The 15,332-nt window shown below is 42.8% G+C and overlaps 1 protein-coding gene across 2 annotated transcripts; it reads left to right on the top strand.

Moving 5' to 3' along the window:
• The first annotated feature begins 152 nt into the window (after positions 1 to 152).
• On the top strand, positions 153 to 14,944 carry GTF2A2 (general transcription factor IIA subunit 2). Of its 2 annotated transcripts, none has more exons than XM_055807418.1 (5): positions 153 to 287; positions 699 to 814; positions 1,308 to 1,412; positions 2,699 to 2,825; positions 14,623 to 14,944. In XM_055807418.1, the coding sequence occupies exons 2-5, from the start codon at positions 743 to 745 to the stop codon at positions 14,646 to 14,648; spliced, it is 330 nt and encodes a 109-aa protein (XP_055663393.1). In that variant the 5' UTR covers positions 153 to 287; positions 699 to 742; the 3' UTR covers positions 14,649 to 14,944. The 2 variants fall into 2 exon arrangements, with proteins under 2 accessions (XP_055663393.1, XP_055663400.1); XM_055807425.1 differs by lacking the exon at positions 153 to 287 and adding an exon at positions 397 to 415.
• Positions 14,945 to 15,332: the final 388 nt, after the last annotated feature.

The raw sequence follows: 15,332 nt of genomic DNA on the forward strand, positions 1-15,332 counted from the left end.
GCTCTGCAGCCTGCGCTCGGGGCTGAAGGCGGGGGTGGGTTTCGGTCACCGGCGTAGGGGAAGCGAACCGAAACCAGCGGGAGGCGCTGGAACTCCTGGGTGGTGCGTGAGCGTTGCCCCCGGGGCCGGGCCGCCCTCCGCCGTGGCTGCGCGCCGGGAGCTGCCGCCGGCCCCGCCTCCAGCGCCGGCGGCCGGGCCGAGGCGGGCGCAGGCACCGCCCTCGCCGTTCCGCTTCCGGGCCAGGGGGCGGCCGCGGGGGCCCTGCCTGGTGCGGCCGCTGGGAGCGGGTGAGGCGCGGGGCCGGGCGCGCTGGGGCTGCCCGGGCGGGCTCCGGCGCCTGCCCGCGGGTTGGCGGGGGACGATGGGCCCGGGGGGCGGCGGGCCGCTCGGCCCCCTGCTCTTGCCTGTAATCCCCGTAAGGGCTTGGCGGGCGGCCGGGCCGGGCCGGGCGGGGGGCCTGAGCGGGCGGGCGGTGAGTGAAGGCGGGCGGCCCCGTGGCGGCGCGGCGCGGCCGTCGGGTGCGGGGGCATCTCGGTGCGGGCCGGCCGGGCCTGCAGCCTCCCCGGGCCGGGCCGCCGCTGCTCAGCGCTCCCAGCGGGGGTTCCTCTTGCCTCTGCTGTGCGTTGTACATTCGGGGCTGTGTTGCGGTGGGTTGATGTTTTTAAATGATTTTTTTATTTATTTTTTTTTAACCCGAGAGCGAGCCGTGGCTGCCCGGGTGTGCGGCCCGCCCCGCTGAGCCATGGCCTACCAGCTGTACCGGAACACCACGCTGGGGAACAGCCTGCAGGAGAGCCTGGATGAGCTCATCCAGGTGCGTGGGGTGCGGTGCTGGGTGCTAACGGGGCAGGGCGGTCGCTGTATGGGGCGCTTGTGGCTGGCGGTTGGACAGCACGCTGGCTGGCATCAAAAGCTGTCGGTACTCGTTCATGTGGGAAGCCTTTTTCTTCACATTCAGAACAAAAAAAAGTTTTACGTAAGTGGCGTAATGCCCTGTTGCATGGCCCAGCAAATGAACACCCAGATTGACCTGGAACACTGTAATCCATTTCCTGCTCTTCTGGTTGTTTCCAATGAATATTTCGTAGAAGAAATCCATGTAGCGCCAAAAAGTCACATTAGCACACTGTTTCTTCACTCAGAGTTAAAACAAGAAAAAGAAAATAAGCACAGGAACATACTAGTTCTGTAAGTTGTTCTAGAGATCTGCCTCCCATGAACTTTGTTTTGATATTTTCAATTTTTACTGCATTTGTGAGTTTTCTTTGAAACAACTCAAATTTTTTTTTTTTTTTAAACTACTTTAGTCACAGCAGATCACTCCTCAGCTGGCCCTTCAGGTGCTACTTCAGTTTGATAAAGCTATAAATTCGGCATTGGCACAACGAGTCAGGAACAGAGTCAATTTCAGGGTAAGATAACAGCACATAAAAGTTCTTCATGAGGTACAGTAACTAAGTGTCGATGCAGAACGTCTTTAAAAGCTGTGTGCTCTAAGCAAAAACTTAGGAACTTCCATTTTGACTCTGAAATAGTGACTGTTTACATGTATATTCTGTATGCAGTTGTAAGGCTTGTTACCTTCTTATTCTGCCAGGGATCTTTTGAAGGAATGCAAAAATCAGAAAGAGATTGGGTGGGTGAGTGAAAGCAGGGGAAGGGGAAGAGGGGAATGCTTTGAGGGTAGCACTGCCATCCTCAGCGTCTTGCAGATGGGGAGGGAGACGTTTGCTTCTCTTAGTTGTACCTAGCAGAAGTAAGATGAGGCCGCATCTATAATGCGAAGAGAGACTAGAGAGTTGTAGAGCTACCTTTATGCAAGTCACTGGGTCATTTTGTTGCTATTTTCTGTAGATATCATAGAAAAATAAGTTTTTCTTTTGTTTTTGTGGGTTTTTTTCACAGCCAGCCACCTCAATTAGTATCAGATTGCTAAATGTGAACCTGATTGTTGTTTTCAGAAAAAAACCCAAGTTGTTCTGTCAACTTACGTCCTAACACTTCTACAGTCTGTGCAGAATGCATTAATGAAGTGAGAACTTAAGATTTTAGATTTTTAAACCATATAAATATGTTAAAAAGGGCATAACTTCTTTTGTCTAACACATGTAACTTGTTTGTCTGTAACGTAGTATAGAAAACTGTTCAGAATGTGTTTAGTGGATAAATTAAAAAAGTGTTACTTGGAGCTCAAGTTCAAGGGTATCAGCGTAAAATACGTGAAGGTGAAGGCCAAAAGCTTTACATATCAATGCCCTCCGTAATACATCAAACATGAGCGATACTGCTTTATGTCACATAGGTCAGTTTTGTCTTGATTTTTAATGAAAAGTATTACTTTATTTGAACAGTGGCAGAATTCATAGCTTATGATCACTGCTGTAACTGATTTTTCTTATGGCCTATGCTTTAAGAAATATTTTCTGATAATGGTTCTTTGTACACATCAGAAAAGTTACAAAACTTCTTGGCGTACCCGTGAAGCTTCCCCTTGGACAGGCTTGAAAATTTCAGCCACTGGAGGGCATTTAAACTACAGTTTTCCTCAGAATTGCTTGCTTGCCAAGTTTGTACGCACTCAGGTTCACAGTTGGCTTTATGGCAAAGCTAGTTCTAGAAGGTATGTAGGTAGTAAACGTAATATTTTCTGTTACTTTTGGGATGTATGCTATAGAAAATGTCTCTTGTCTTTTTAAAGGGGTCTCTGAATACATACAGGTTCTGTGACAACGTATGGACATTTGTACTGAACGATGTTGAATTTAGGGAGGTCACTGAACTTGTGAAAGTGGATAAAGTGAAAATTGTAGCATGTGATGGAAAAAGTAAGTATGGAACATGATATAAATGAGCTGAGACACAAGACTTGATCATTTATAGAAAGCTTTGACCGAATGTATGATTAAAGTTAGATTGATTGTATTCAGATAAAAGTAGGGCTCAGCACTCCCTCTTGCATATGAGACATGAAACAAAAGCCAGCTAGATGCTTCCCTAACGCTTAAGCACTGAAATAGGAACGTGGTAGAGACTATTGTAGATCTGTTCTTGAGAACTACTTGGGTACTACTGAAGCAGTTAGAAAGTTGGAAGTAATCTTAATTGAATTTCTGTATGGTGATTTTTCTAGTGTTAACCTGTTAGTTAGAACAGCGCCATGTTTTACTGAATTCAAGGAGTGCTTCATCAGTCTGAGCAAGCAATTGTCTGAGAAAACTGTCTAAGCAATTGTTTGCTGGATTTGATAGTAGGGGACCTAAGCACATCAAAATCTAGTGCTAGCATTGACAATTTGTGTTACAAGATTTATATGTTGCTCAGCGGGCCCACTGTATGTACACTGCTTATGGGAGTTTATGTGTTTGACTGGATTACTTTTGTCAGTGTTCCTTGAAATTCTTTGCTGGAAAAAGTAATTCGGTGACTTCTGTGGCAAGCTGGTTTATAATTTTCAAAACCATCGATGTGGCAGAATATCAATAAAGACGTGTAAAATGGTGCCACTTGTTTCATCCTGGGGGCGTTACACTAAAAGGAATAACTGAGAATGAAAAGGCTTTATTTGAATACACCCTAGACCTCTGGAACAGGTTCTTCATGGCTGCTTGATCCTGGATGATTACAATAGTCACTTCAAATTGTAGTTCTAAAGATTTGACAGAGTTTGTTTACTCAACTTCTGGTATTAGCCAAGCCTATAATCTTGCTCTGTTTATTTTTTGTGTGTTTATTATAGCTAGTAGAGGAAACCTTACTTTCCAAGTATTAGTCATTTTCACTCTAGATAAAAGTATGCAGGGAAGACTTAAAGAAGTGGGAGACTTGAAGTTGCTATTAGTGTTACAGCTTTTTTTTTCCCCACAAAAAGGTGACTTGCTGAAGGAATGCAGTAAACACTGACTTGTTTTTTTCCGTATCCAAGTTACGTATTTTTTCCGTAGTGCTAAGAACAAGAAAGCAATAGTGGTTGTAATACTGGAAGTTGCCCTGGTGTTTATTGGTGCTTCTGCCAAAAGTTCAGAACAGAGACTTGCTTTTGGTTTATGAGGATCATGCTCATTCTTGCATCTGTTTCATAACACATAATAAACTATATCCCACGCTCTGTAGGAGGTGATGCTACTGGATGTACAAAACCCTTTCTTTTTAGTAGATCTTGTGGTTTAGCTCGATGTGCTTGTGGCTGACTGCAGTGAGGTGTTGGTGTATCACTGCAAGTTAGAGCAAAGCTTCCTGTATGTTTAATGCCTTAATAGCAGATGATGTGTGCGTGCACAACCTGGATGTTTTGTGCTGGCTCTTTTCAATGTTGCTAACAAGTGAAACGGCACAAGCAGTTCATGCATCACATTGGTAGTGATGCCAAAACGGCACAGAGTAACTGCTCAGAGACTAATTTTGTCTTTAAGCAGCAAAGGTATTTATTTTGTGCAGTGCTGGGCAGCTAGCCGGTTCACACCAGGCAAACTAGCTCCAAAGTTTTCAGTGAAAAGTCAGGTAATTTATACGGTTTTTGTGAGAGGTTGCAACATCTTTACGTACATATTCATTTAATTTGGACATCTAATCATCATGTTCATAATAGGTGGGATTTAGGCAGAGCTTGAGGTGGAGCCTTCTAGAATCATCTTTTGGGGGGATTTTTGGGTGGTTGTTCCTTTCTTCAGCCTCACTCCTGGGGGTCGCTCAGTCTTCTTCCTGGCTTGAACTCGTCAACTTTCTTGTGTTCAACGGTCTCCTGAGTCATGGTCTTCTCATCTCCTTCAGATGCCCGCCTTATCTTTGTTTATGACTACCTAATTGTTCAGAGTACATTCCTTTAACTTTTCAGCAGGAAAAAAAAAAAAAAAGTATTTGTCTTACCTCAACACAAACAGAGCATCACCCATAGCACTGTACCAAACTCATCCTGACTAATCTTCTTAAGACCTTGCTCTGTTTCATTCCCCCTTTTTCTTAAGACTTATGAATTCTTTTGTCAAGCTCCAAAGACAAAGGGTTTTGGTAGACATGCATCATTGCCCATATTATTTGTGTTCTTTTAATTATGGCATTTAGTTTATACCACAGACAGACATTCAAGAGGGAGAACAGGATCATTACTCCCAACATGATGAGTATGGGATGTATTAAATAGTGGAATACTTATGTTGCCTTAGGGGAATGTCCTGCGAAGATGCCCCACCAGTAATGTTCTCCTACTTGTTCTGCATCGACTAAGATAGATTTTATATCTTCAGAGTCATGCTTTACCTGCCAAAGCATGCGTTGGAATGTTCTGTTTACTTCTTGGACCAGTTTTTCTATGTCGGGGTGTCTGAGCATTGCTTTAAAGAGACTAATGTTCATGCCTATTTGTAATGTAGGTACATCATGATACAGGGTATAATCAGCTTCAGTTAACTGTCTAGTAGTTACAAGAACAACATAATCAAAATCGCAGCCTACAATTGTAGTAGAATTATATACAGAAAAATTAGTACCATTTGCCATTTTGTGACAATTATCGATAGTAACATTAACACAAGAAGTTCCAACACATGCACATCCATTTCCTACATAAAATACTTGTGGCTGGGCTTTAGTATGTGGAAACATTTCGAAAGTACACGTAGCCTTTTTGATATCTAAACACAGATCTTCAGTCTCTACTACTGCATTTTCACAGATGTATCCCAGCGGTTCCGTGGGGGTGCATGCTCGATGCTAACCGACTGCCGCTTGCCTTTGGTCCGATCATAACTTGCCCAGACATTATGGCCTCGGGGTCTGACAATGACTTTCTGGTGTATGGCTGCCAGTGTCAAAACAGGAAAGATTTTTTGTTCTTTTGCTGCACTAATTGTGAGCACCTATGCTTCAATTTGTTGTGGGTTGTAGGTGAAGTTTACTAGTTCCCACCAAGCCTGGTGATCTTTTTCAAATCGAGTGGTGAAGCTGGTTTTGGCTATTATTTCCCTTATTTCTTGAGATAGTATTCCTGATGTTCCTTCCCTTAGTATTCCTGCGGCTACAGATTGTACCCACTGCTGAGTTTGGATATGTTGTATAGCAAGTGCAACCTTTTTGCTAATGCCCCCAGTATAGTCGGTAATTTTGGTGAAATCCTCGGCTGTGTGTTTAGCTACTAATGTTAACTATTAACTGCCAATGGCTGGGTTTCTGCTAATGTGAGCACAGATGATCTCAAGGGAACTTAGCTTTCCCAGGTCAGAAGGGACAGCACTGAGCCTGTTGACTAGTACTTCTTGGTCTATGGTATCTAATACACCCAATCCTGGCCAATCCATCCTGCTGTATCTCTTTGAGTTCTAGTGTGGTGAGACCTAGTTGCTAGCCAGGCCTTCCATCCTTTAAGACCTTGTTGTATGTAAGGCTGGCAACCTTTTTGTATGCGAGATATATTTGCCTGGAAATTTATCTGAACTCTCTTTAGCGAATATGTGGGATCTAATAGTAGCTTTTGCTCATTTGAGTGCCTAATTACATAAGGTCCAATGAAGGTAAAGTTATGGACACTTTCACAGCTCATAAAAGGAGTTGTAGGTGTGTCAGTTGTCCCAATAAATGGTTTGACAGTTGTTTTAATAGGTGGCTTAGTAGTAGGACTTTCTTCAAGCTTAATGATAAACGTTTCAGAAGCACCTCTGTCTTTGCTAGCCCATAAGCACATAACTGAAACTGATTGATCTAACAATAGCTTAAGCTCGCACTGGTCTTGGTTTCTTTGATCCTCTTTAACGCTATCCCACAGGCAGGAAACTGGTCCTTCCTTTTTTTAGCCAAACATTATTGTCAATGTTTCCCATATGACCAAATGTAAGTGACCGGTTCTTCATAGGTGTTACTGTTAGCTTGACTTGATTTGTCTCTTGCCGTAACACGTTAACACCTTTACACCCTGTCTGGATCTCATCTTCCATTTTTCCTATTATGGTATTTACTGAACCCTGGATCTTATTCCAGTCTCGTTGCGTATACGACTTGTTGTGTAAAACATAAATGGCTAAACCTGGGTTAGGCCCTGGGCTAGTTGAGAGCAGCGCACCAACCCATGGAAGTGATTTGACAATTTGCGCATCAGACCATGGCCATTCTAGAGTGGGGCCTTGAGATAAGGTTATACTTGTCAAAAGTCCAAAAATTAGCATTGGGAGGGCTTGAGAGCAGGTACTTCTTTTTTGGAGGTCCATGGTTTCTCGGGAGCTTTCTTGACTCGGGAATAGTAAATCCAAGTCACTCTCTCTTTTATCCATACTGCTCTGAATGTAGTCAGCAACACCTGGAAGGGTCCATCCCACTTTTCTTGCAGAGGGTTTCCTGAAAAATTCTTAACATATACCAAATCACCAGGACTAAACGGATGTCGTTTATAGACAGCTTCCTTAGGTTGGTATTCTAACACCGCTGTAGTATTTTTATTTATTTGTTTTCCTACAGTTATAACATAATCGTACACATACTGGTTGCCTATTTGATCTAAAGCTTTGCTATTTACAACCTGCATCATATAGTGTCTGCCATACAAAATTTCAAATGGACTCAGCTTTTCTTTTGATCTTGGTTTGACCCTCAGTCTGATTAAAGCAATAGGTAAAGCTTGGTACCAATATAAGTTTGTTTCTTGGCATATTTTGGCAATTTGTTGTTTAGTGAGATGGTTCATCTTTTGTACTTGCCCACTTGCTTAGGGTCTGTAGGGTATATGCAATTGTCAGTTGATTTTTAATGCTTTACTTACTGCTTGCATGACTTGTGCACAAAAGTGTGAGCCCATATCTGAAGAGATGCTCTTAGGCACCCCAAATCGTGGTATGATTTCGTTCAACAGAACTTTAACCACTTCTCTCGACTTATTTGTTCTGCATGGAAAAGCTTCAGACCATCCAGAAAATGTATCAGTTAAAACCAAGAGATAGTGGTACCCCCCTTTTCTTGGGAGTTCGGAGAAATCAATTTGCCAAATTTCACCTGGGAATTGCCCTTTGTTTATTGCCCCTTGTTGTATTTTGGTTCCAGTATTTGGGTTATTTTTCAGACAAACCTCACATTGAGATGTGACCTGTTTATTGTGGTAAATAGGTTCGGTCCTGCTACTCTGACTCTTAAATGCTGATAAAGTGGGTCTAAGCCCCAGTAAGCCTTGTCGTGTTCTGCTTTTGCACATTGCCATACTAGTTCTTCTGGCAATACTAACTGTCCCATTTTCAGTTGACCCCACCCATTGTCCAATTGCTTTATCTTCATTTTCATGTATCCACTTATAGTCTGTCTCTTGATATTCTGGCTGAAAATCTGTGTCTAGTTTTTCTGGCACTAGAGCTGCTACTGATAATTCTTTGCTTCTTGCAGCAGCTAATTTAGCTTCTACATCAGCTTTTCTGTTACCTATTTCTAGAACGCTGTTACCCTTCAGGGGTCCCCTACAATGCATTATAGCCACCCGTGCTGGGAGTTGGACGGCTTGAACAATTGTAGGATCTCCTCTGCATGCTTTATGGCTTTTCCTTGGGCAGTCAGTAGCCCTTGTTCTTCCCAGATCGCTCCATGGGCATGGATGATAGCAAAGGCATGTTTAGAATCAGTCCATAGATTTATTCGCGTTCCGCTTGCCAGTTCAAGAGCTCGGGTGAGAGCTATCAGTTCTGCTTTCTGGGCTGAAGTCCCAGCAGGCAAAGGATTTGATTCGATTACCTGTTCCATGGTGGTGACTGCAGAGCCATCTGTCCTTACACCTTGCTTTACAAAGCTGCTGCCATCCGAGAACCAGTTGTCTGCATCCTGGAACGGCTCTTCTTTGAGGTCTGGGCGGCTGGAGTACACTGCCTCGATGGTCTCCAAGCAGTCATGGACGACAGGTTTAACTGAAATTCTTCCTTCTAGGAATGGAGCTGGATTGGCAGTGTTAGTTACCTGAATGGTTACATCATCTGATTCAGCTAGGATCGCCTGGTATTTCAGGAACCAGAAAGGTGACAACTAACAGTTACCATTTTGTTCCAGTACTGCTGATACAGTGTGGGACACCAACACAGTCATTTTCTGTCCCATTGTAAGTTTCCTGGCTTCTTCTGTATCCACTACCACTGCAGGCACTGCTCTCAGGCAGGCAGGCCATCCTTCTCTTACTTCATCCAACTGCTTGGAGAAGTATGCCACAGCTCTTCTGTATGGCCCTAATTGCTGAGCCAGGACCCCTAAAGCCACTCCTTGACGTTCATGCGAGAATAACCAAAAGGGCTTCGTCACGTCAGGTAAACCCAGCGCTGGAGCTATCATGAGTTCTCGTTTCAGTCGTTTGAAGGCTTAGTCTGTCTCGGGGGTCCAAATTATGCGATTTTTGGTTATTTTCAGTAGATCATATAAAGGCTTTGCAAGTAGTCCATACTGATACATCTGTAAACAACACCAACCTGTCATTCCTAGGAAGGCTTGTAGATCTCTCACCATTTCAGGTCTGGGTGTCTGGCACATAGCTTCCTTCCTTGCCGTTCCCAGGGAACGTTGTCCGCCGGAGACTTCATATCCCAGGTATACCGCTTTTTCTTGCACCAACCGTGCTTTCTGTTGGGAGACTCTATAACCGTTTAAACCCAAAAAGTTTAAAAGAGAGATTGTCCACTGCACACTCAGTCGCTATTAATAAGTTATCTACATATTGGAGAAGAATGCCATCTCCCGGCGGCTGCTGCTGTTGTTCCAGCTCCTTGACTAGTTGGTTACCAAACAAAGTGGGACTATTTTTGAATCCCCGTGGTAAAACCGTCCAGAAAGTTGCATCTTTCTCCCTCTATTGACAGTTTCCCATTCAACAAAAATCTTCTGACTTTCCTAAGCTAGGGGTAGACAGAAGAAGGCATCTTTTAAATCTAACACTGTGAACCAAATCAAATTATCTCTTAATTTTGTTGAAAGTGTATAGGGGTTTGCTACCACGGGGTGTAAGGTTTTAATTATCTCGTTTATTGCCCTTAAATCTTGAACTAGTTTATAAGTTCCGTTTGGTTTCTTGACTGGGAGAATTGGGGTGTTAAAAGCCCCAATTTCAAAAAGTTTTCTATTATTGGTTCAATTCCTTTTCTGTCTTCTAACCTCAATGGATATTGTTTCCTGACTACTGGCTTTGCTCCTGATAATAATTCTATCTGAGTAGGTGTTGCCTGTTTTGACTTACTGTGTACGTCGGTAGCCCATACTAAGGGATACACTTGATTTAAAATTTGACTGATATTTTGATTGTCTTGCTCTGGCTTTACGGAGCTCATGACTAAACTCAGGGCTACTATTAATTTTTCTTCATTTACCTGAAATTCAAGTTTACCTTTTTCAAATTTTATCACAGCTCCCAGGTTTTCCAACAAATCTCTACCCAACAGAGGTGTTGGGGAATTCGGCAGGTATAAAAATTTATGAATTCCCATTTGTTTCCCAACTTTGTATTTGAGGGATTTCAGAAAGAAAGCCTTTTCTGCTTGGCCTGTTGCTCCCATGACTTGAACAAATTCATCACTTTTAGGCAGTAGTTCTTGATATAAAACCAAAAATGTGGCTCCAGTGTTGATCAGAAAGTCTAATTCTTTTTCACCTTCTCCTAGCTCAATTTTAACTAGTGGGTCTGCTAGGGAATGACTCACTGGTCCCCCTCATTCACTATTCTGATGAGCGATGATAGTTCAATGATAGCGATGATTTGCCAGTTTAGGACAGTCTTGCTTCCAGTGACCTGTTTGTAGGCAATAGGAACACTGGTTTTGTCCTATTCTTGCGTGCTGGGAGGGAAAGCTTCCTTTCCCTCATGTGGTCTGGCCTCGTGTTGCCTGACCTTGACTTCTTGGTCGTGGAAAGTTCAAATTTTGAGTTATAGCAGCTACCACAACCCTCGCCAATTTCCTATCTTCCTTTTTGTCTCTGTTGTTGTACACTCTCCAAGCTTCTGCCATTAATGTCTTTAAATCCCTATTATCGAGTTCTTTGATTTTCTGCAATCTTTTTCTAATATCAGGGTTGCTTTGTCCTATTAACAAACCCACTGACTGCTGCTTACCTGCATCTGAGGGTGGATCCAGGGTGGTGTATTTTCTCATGGCTGCTCTAAGCCTGTCTAAGAATGCAGTTGGGGTCTCATCTCACCCTTGCTTCCCATTGTACAGGGCAGCCCAGTTTACTGCCTTGGGTATGGCACTTTCCAATCCCAATTGCACTAACAATCTGTACCTAACCAGTAATCTATACTGGTCTGGATTATTTGGATCCCAGTTGGGATTCACTAATGGGAAATGTTCATCAATGGTATGTTGTAAGGTACCAGTTGCAATTTGTCCCTGCACATGACTCCTTGCAGTTTTTATTACAAGTTCTTTTTCTGTCTCTGTTGGCTCTGATAACATTAGGTCCACATCTTGCCAGTCGATATCCTGGTTTTTCACAATTAGTTTAAATCTCTTAGCTACTTTACTTGGATCTTCCTTAAAGTTTTTAGCTTCTTCCCTCCAGCTGTCCAGATCACTTATGAAAAAGGTGGTTTTACCTTTGCTGGGTTACCTGTGGGTGCTACCACTTCTCATGAGGGAGCAACCACATGTCTGGCATTGGTTTTAGCTTTAGCTTTAACCCCAGTTTTGCTTTTAGCTTTCTGTCCCACAGTTCGACTACGAGTGTAGTGGGTACTACTTACCCCTTCATCTGGGTTCTCTAAGCACTCTGCTGTACTCTCAGAATCTTTTTCTCTGGGCTTCTGGCATCTAGTCCAGATCCCTGCGGGCTATCCTGCCTAGCTGGGTCAGGTCTCCTCTCATAATAAGCTGACTGAAGCTCTTGAGAATCAGTGATGCTTTCCTCATCACTTTCTCTTTTTCCTAGCTTAAGACACTGCTGTCCGATACTAAAGCATCACAGCAGCACTTTTTTGGTTCATGATTTTTCTGACTTTTTTCTAGTGCCAAAACAAAGGGTCTTGTGGTGGGATATTTATTCCACAATTCTACTGCCAATCGAGTTTATTTCTTACGGTGAAAATGTATCTGCGTACATTACCTCATCCCCCTTCTGTTCTTTATGGAGAAACAGTGTAAGCTGTAAAATTATGTTGTAATTAAGACTTCCTTTGGGCAGCCATTTTTCACCATCACCTAATGTATACAGAGGCCACCAATTCTGACAGTATTTTATAAATGTCTTTTTGTTCAGATTTCCTCTGGGAGTTCCACCTAATTCTTTCCAATGCTTCAAAATACATCCCAGGGGTGTTCTGGTATTTATTTCTTTGCTGGGTCTGCTCCACATCACCCTAATGAGTCTGGTATATCTATCTACAATGTATGTTACTACTGGCGGCACCGTACTTACCTCAGAGCATACACCACAACTCAACACCTCTATTTAGCCTTATTTCTTGGTCTTTTTTGGGGGGAGATAATGTATCTTAGACACTTGCCACCTTTTGCTCGAGTATACAGACAGCACCTACGACACCAAGTGCAGAGGCTAGTTCATGCTTTTTCCCAAACGATGTTAATTCTAATATTTTGTCTATAGTCTCCCCCCTCTTGTTCCTCAGATTAAATCAAATTATCAAATACTCCGAGCATCGGTAACATACCATCCCTATATAAGGATCATGAGCCCACATAGGTTCCCAGTTACTAAAGTTCTCAATTACTAGTGGTTCATATCCCTTCCATCTTAAATGTTTTAAAATTTATGCAATATACCCTCTTAATTCTACAAGCAATTCTCGCTATTGTATCTCCTGCTCTAATTCTAATTGTGCTAGGCTCCAGGCAGTATCCTCCAGCTGAGTGGGTTTCTTATAAAACTCTGGTTCTTGTCTCAAAATATTTCTCAATCTATTCCACCACTTCATATATTGAATTATCAATCGCTTCATCCGTGTCTGGCTGGCCCCCTCGCGGGGAACACGGACACACAGATTGGGACTCCTCACCCGCTTTGCAGTTGAGCTGCGTCTCTCGCACCCATCGCACTCTGGGCTCATCCTCAGTCACACAGGGTGTTAGCATGTACGAGGGACCGTGCACTTACAACATACAGCTCCAGGGATTATAAAATTTACAAGACCAGTTTGCGTTACCACACAGTCACAAGATGTCGCTGTGGACCGCAAAGTTCACATTCCATAGCCATCTGAGTGAATTCTTAGAACACATACCTATGGGTGGAGCGACAATAAAATCTCCCCACTGGGTCTCTTCTAAGCTTTGACTGGCCCCACATCTGATACAATACAAATTCACTGTTCAATTCAGTCCTGTCTCCTGTGTTCCTCTTGGTCCTAATACATATTTACTACAATTGTTGCACAGAGCTCATATATAATGAACAGTTGCAAAAAGGGCAAATTCTAATTTTGGGTCCTAAACGGCGTGGTAAGTTCTCAGCCACTCGCTCAGAATTACTTCCCATAAAAGAACCTTAACTCCAATCTTGAACATAAAACAAGACAGCACATAGAACAAACAAAACACAGAGCGCTACTTCAGTTGTTACATTCCAGGAATTCCTAACAAGACAAGAAGAAAACTGAAAGGAAACTTAATGTTTTACCTTCCCAAATCTTATGGCAACCAAAAGGAAGTTTTACTTTCCCAAAAATACATAACACACCAGATAGGGGCTGCTACCCCTTTCAGAAGGCGTCCCTTTTCATAACCCTGCGAGGACAGCATCCTGTCTTCATCTTAAGGGCTAAATTCAACCAAGGTTAAACCAAAGAACAAATATAAATACCTTTTATGTTGAGCAGAAGTCCTTGTCCACCTGTGTGAGAAGCCGAGGGGTAGGGGAGTCTTGGTGACTGAAGATCCAGTCGGGGGCCCCTGAGGGTCCCCAGGACCCTGGATTCCAGCACTGGTGGAGAATCTCCTGCCTGGCTCACAAAAATGATGCCAAAACGGCACAGAGTAACTGCTCAGAGACTAATTTTGTCTTTAAGCAGCAAAGGTATTTATTTTGTGCAGTGTTGGGCAGCTAGCCGGTTCACACCAGGCAAACTAGCTCCAAAGTTTTCAGTGAAAAGTCAGGTAATTTATACGGTTTTTGTGAGAGGTTGCAACATCTTTACATACATATTCATTTAATTTGGACATCTAATCATCATGTTCATAATAGGTGGGATTTAGGCAGAGCTTGAGGTGGAGCCTTCTAGAATCATCTTTTGGGGGGATTTTTGGGTGGTTGTTCCTTTCTTCAGCCTCACTCCTGGGGGTTGCTCAGTCTTCTTCCTGGCTTGAACTCATCAACTTTCTTGTGTTCAACGGTCTCCTGAGTCATGGTCTTCTCATCTCCTTCAGATGCCCGCCTTATCTTTGTTTATGACTACCTAATTGTTCAGAGTTCATTCCTTTAACATCATCAGCAGAACAGAGCATCACCCAGGGCATTGTACCAAACTCATCCTGACTAATCTTTTTAAGACTTTGCTCTGTTTCAGTAGCAGTAGAGGGAACTGGGTAGATAGAGAACATGTTTTAAAATGCGTGAGGAGTGCTTTTGAGCTTGGGGGAGGTATTGGAGAATGGTATTGGTTCTCTTTAATTTATACTCAGCTGTAGTGGGAGTATGTATTCCTCACACTTTTCTTTTTTTTTTCTTTTTTTTCCCTAGACACTGGTTCCAATACTGCAGAATGAATAGAACCGTGGTTTGTCTGCAATATTTTCTGTTAATATGCGGCACTTTCTGGACGGAAGCATGGGAAAGGACTGTGTTCATACTTAATTCTTGTGATGCAAGTGTGAGTTAGTCCATACTAGAAAGCATCACAGAATGACAGCGGAAGAAATACCTGTAGCATTTCTTCAGTTCACCTTATAGGGCATGAATACAATGTTAATTTTTTTTTTATTATTTTTTTTTAATTACAACAGATGCTGTTGCCTTTTTTGTTCAAAATAATTTCTGTAATAAACTTTTATTTAAAAACTTGTGAATGAGTGATCATTGGAAAACTTTGTTTAAAAACAATAATTAATATATATTCTCCCAGTGTTGTCTAAGCATGTTTAATGTTGCAAATGCAACGGGTTTTCAGTCACAGGGTTCTGAGTATGTTTGCACTGATTAGTATTGCAAGCAATGGCTGTTTCAGAATGATGGGGAAGGACATCAACAGAAGCTTAGCAGCTCATGCTGGCCACTGTACTTCTCTTGTTTGTTACTGCATCTTTCTATCTATGTATAATTTGTCCACTTGGTACCCTTTGTTACTGCATCACTCTCTGTGTTTGTCCATTTGGTACACTCTGCTCTTAATAGATTAACTCAAGTATTAAAGTTACTGCACAGCGAATCAAATTGAAATTGGGTGCAGGAGG

Source organism: Falco peregrinus, chromosome 1 (genome assembly GCF_023634155.1).
Source record: "Falco peregrinus isolate bFalPer1 chromosome 1, bFalPer1.pri, whole genome shotgun sequence".
Taxonomy (NCBI): domain Eukaryota; kingdom Metazoa; phylum Chordata; class Aves; order Falconiformes; family Falconidae; genus Falco; species Falco peregrinus.

What these genes read in the sequence shown, in the direction of transcription:
- GTF2A2 (XM_055807418.1), top strand. Translation starts at nt 743, where the DNA reads ATGGCCTACCAGCTGTACCGGAACACCACGCTGGGGAACAGCCTGCAG. An exon ending in GGAACAGAGTCAATTTCAGG is followed by an intron (nt 1,413 to 2,698) that starts GTAAGATAACAG and finishes GTCTTTTTAAAG; the next exon opens with GGGTCTCTGAATACATACAG. An exon ending in TGTAGCATGTGATGGAAAAA is followed by an intron (nt 2,826 to 14,622) that starts GTAAGTATGGAA and finishes TTTTTTCCCTAG; the next exon opens with ACACTGGTTCCAATACTGCA.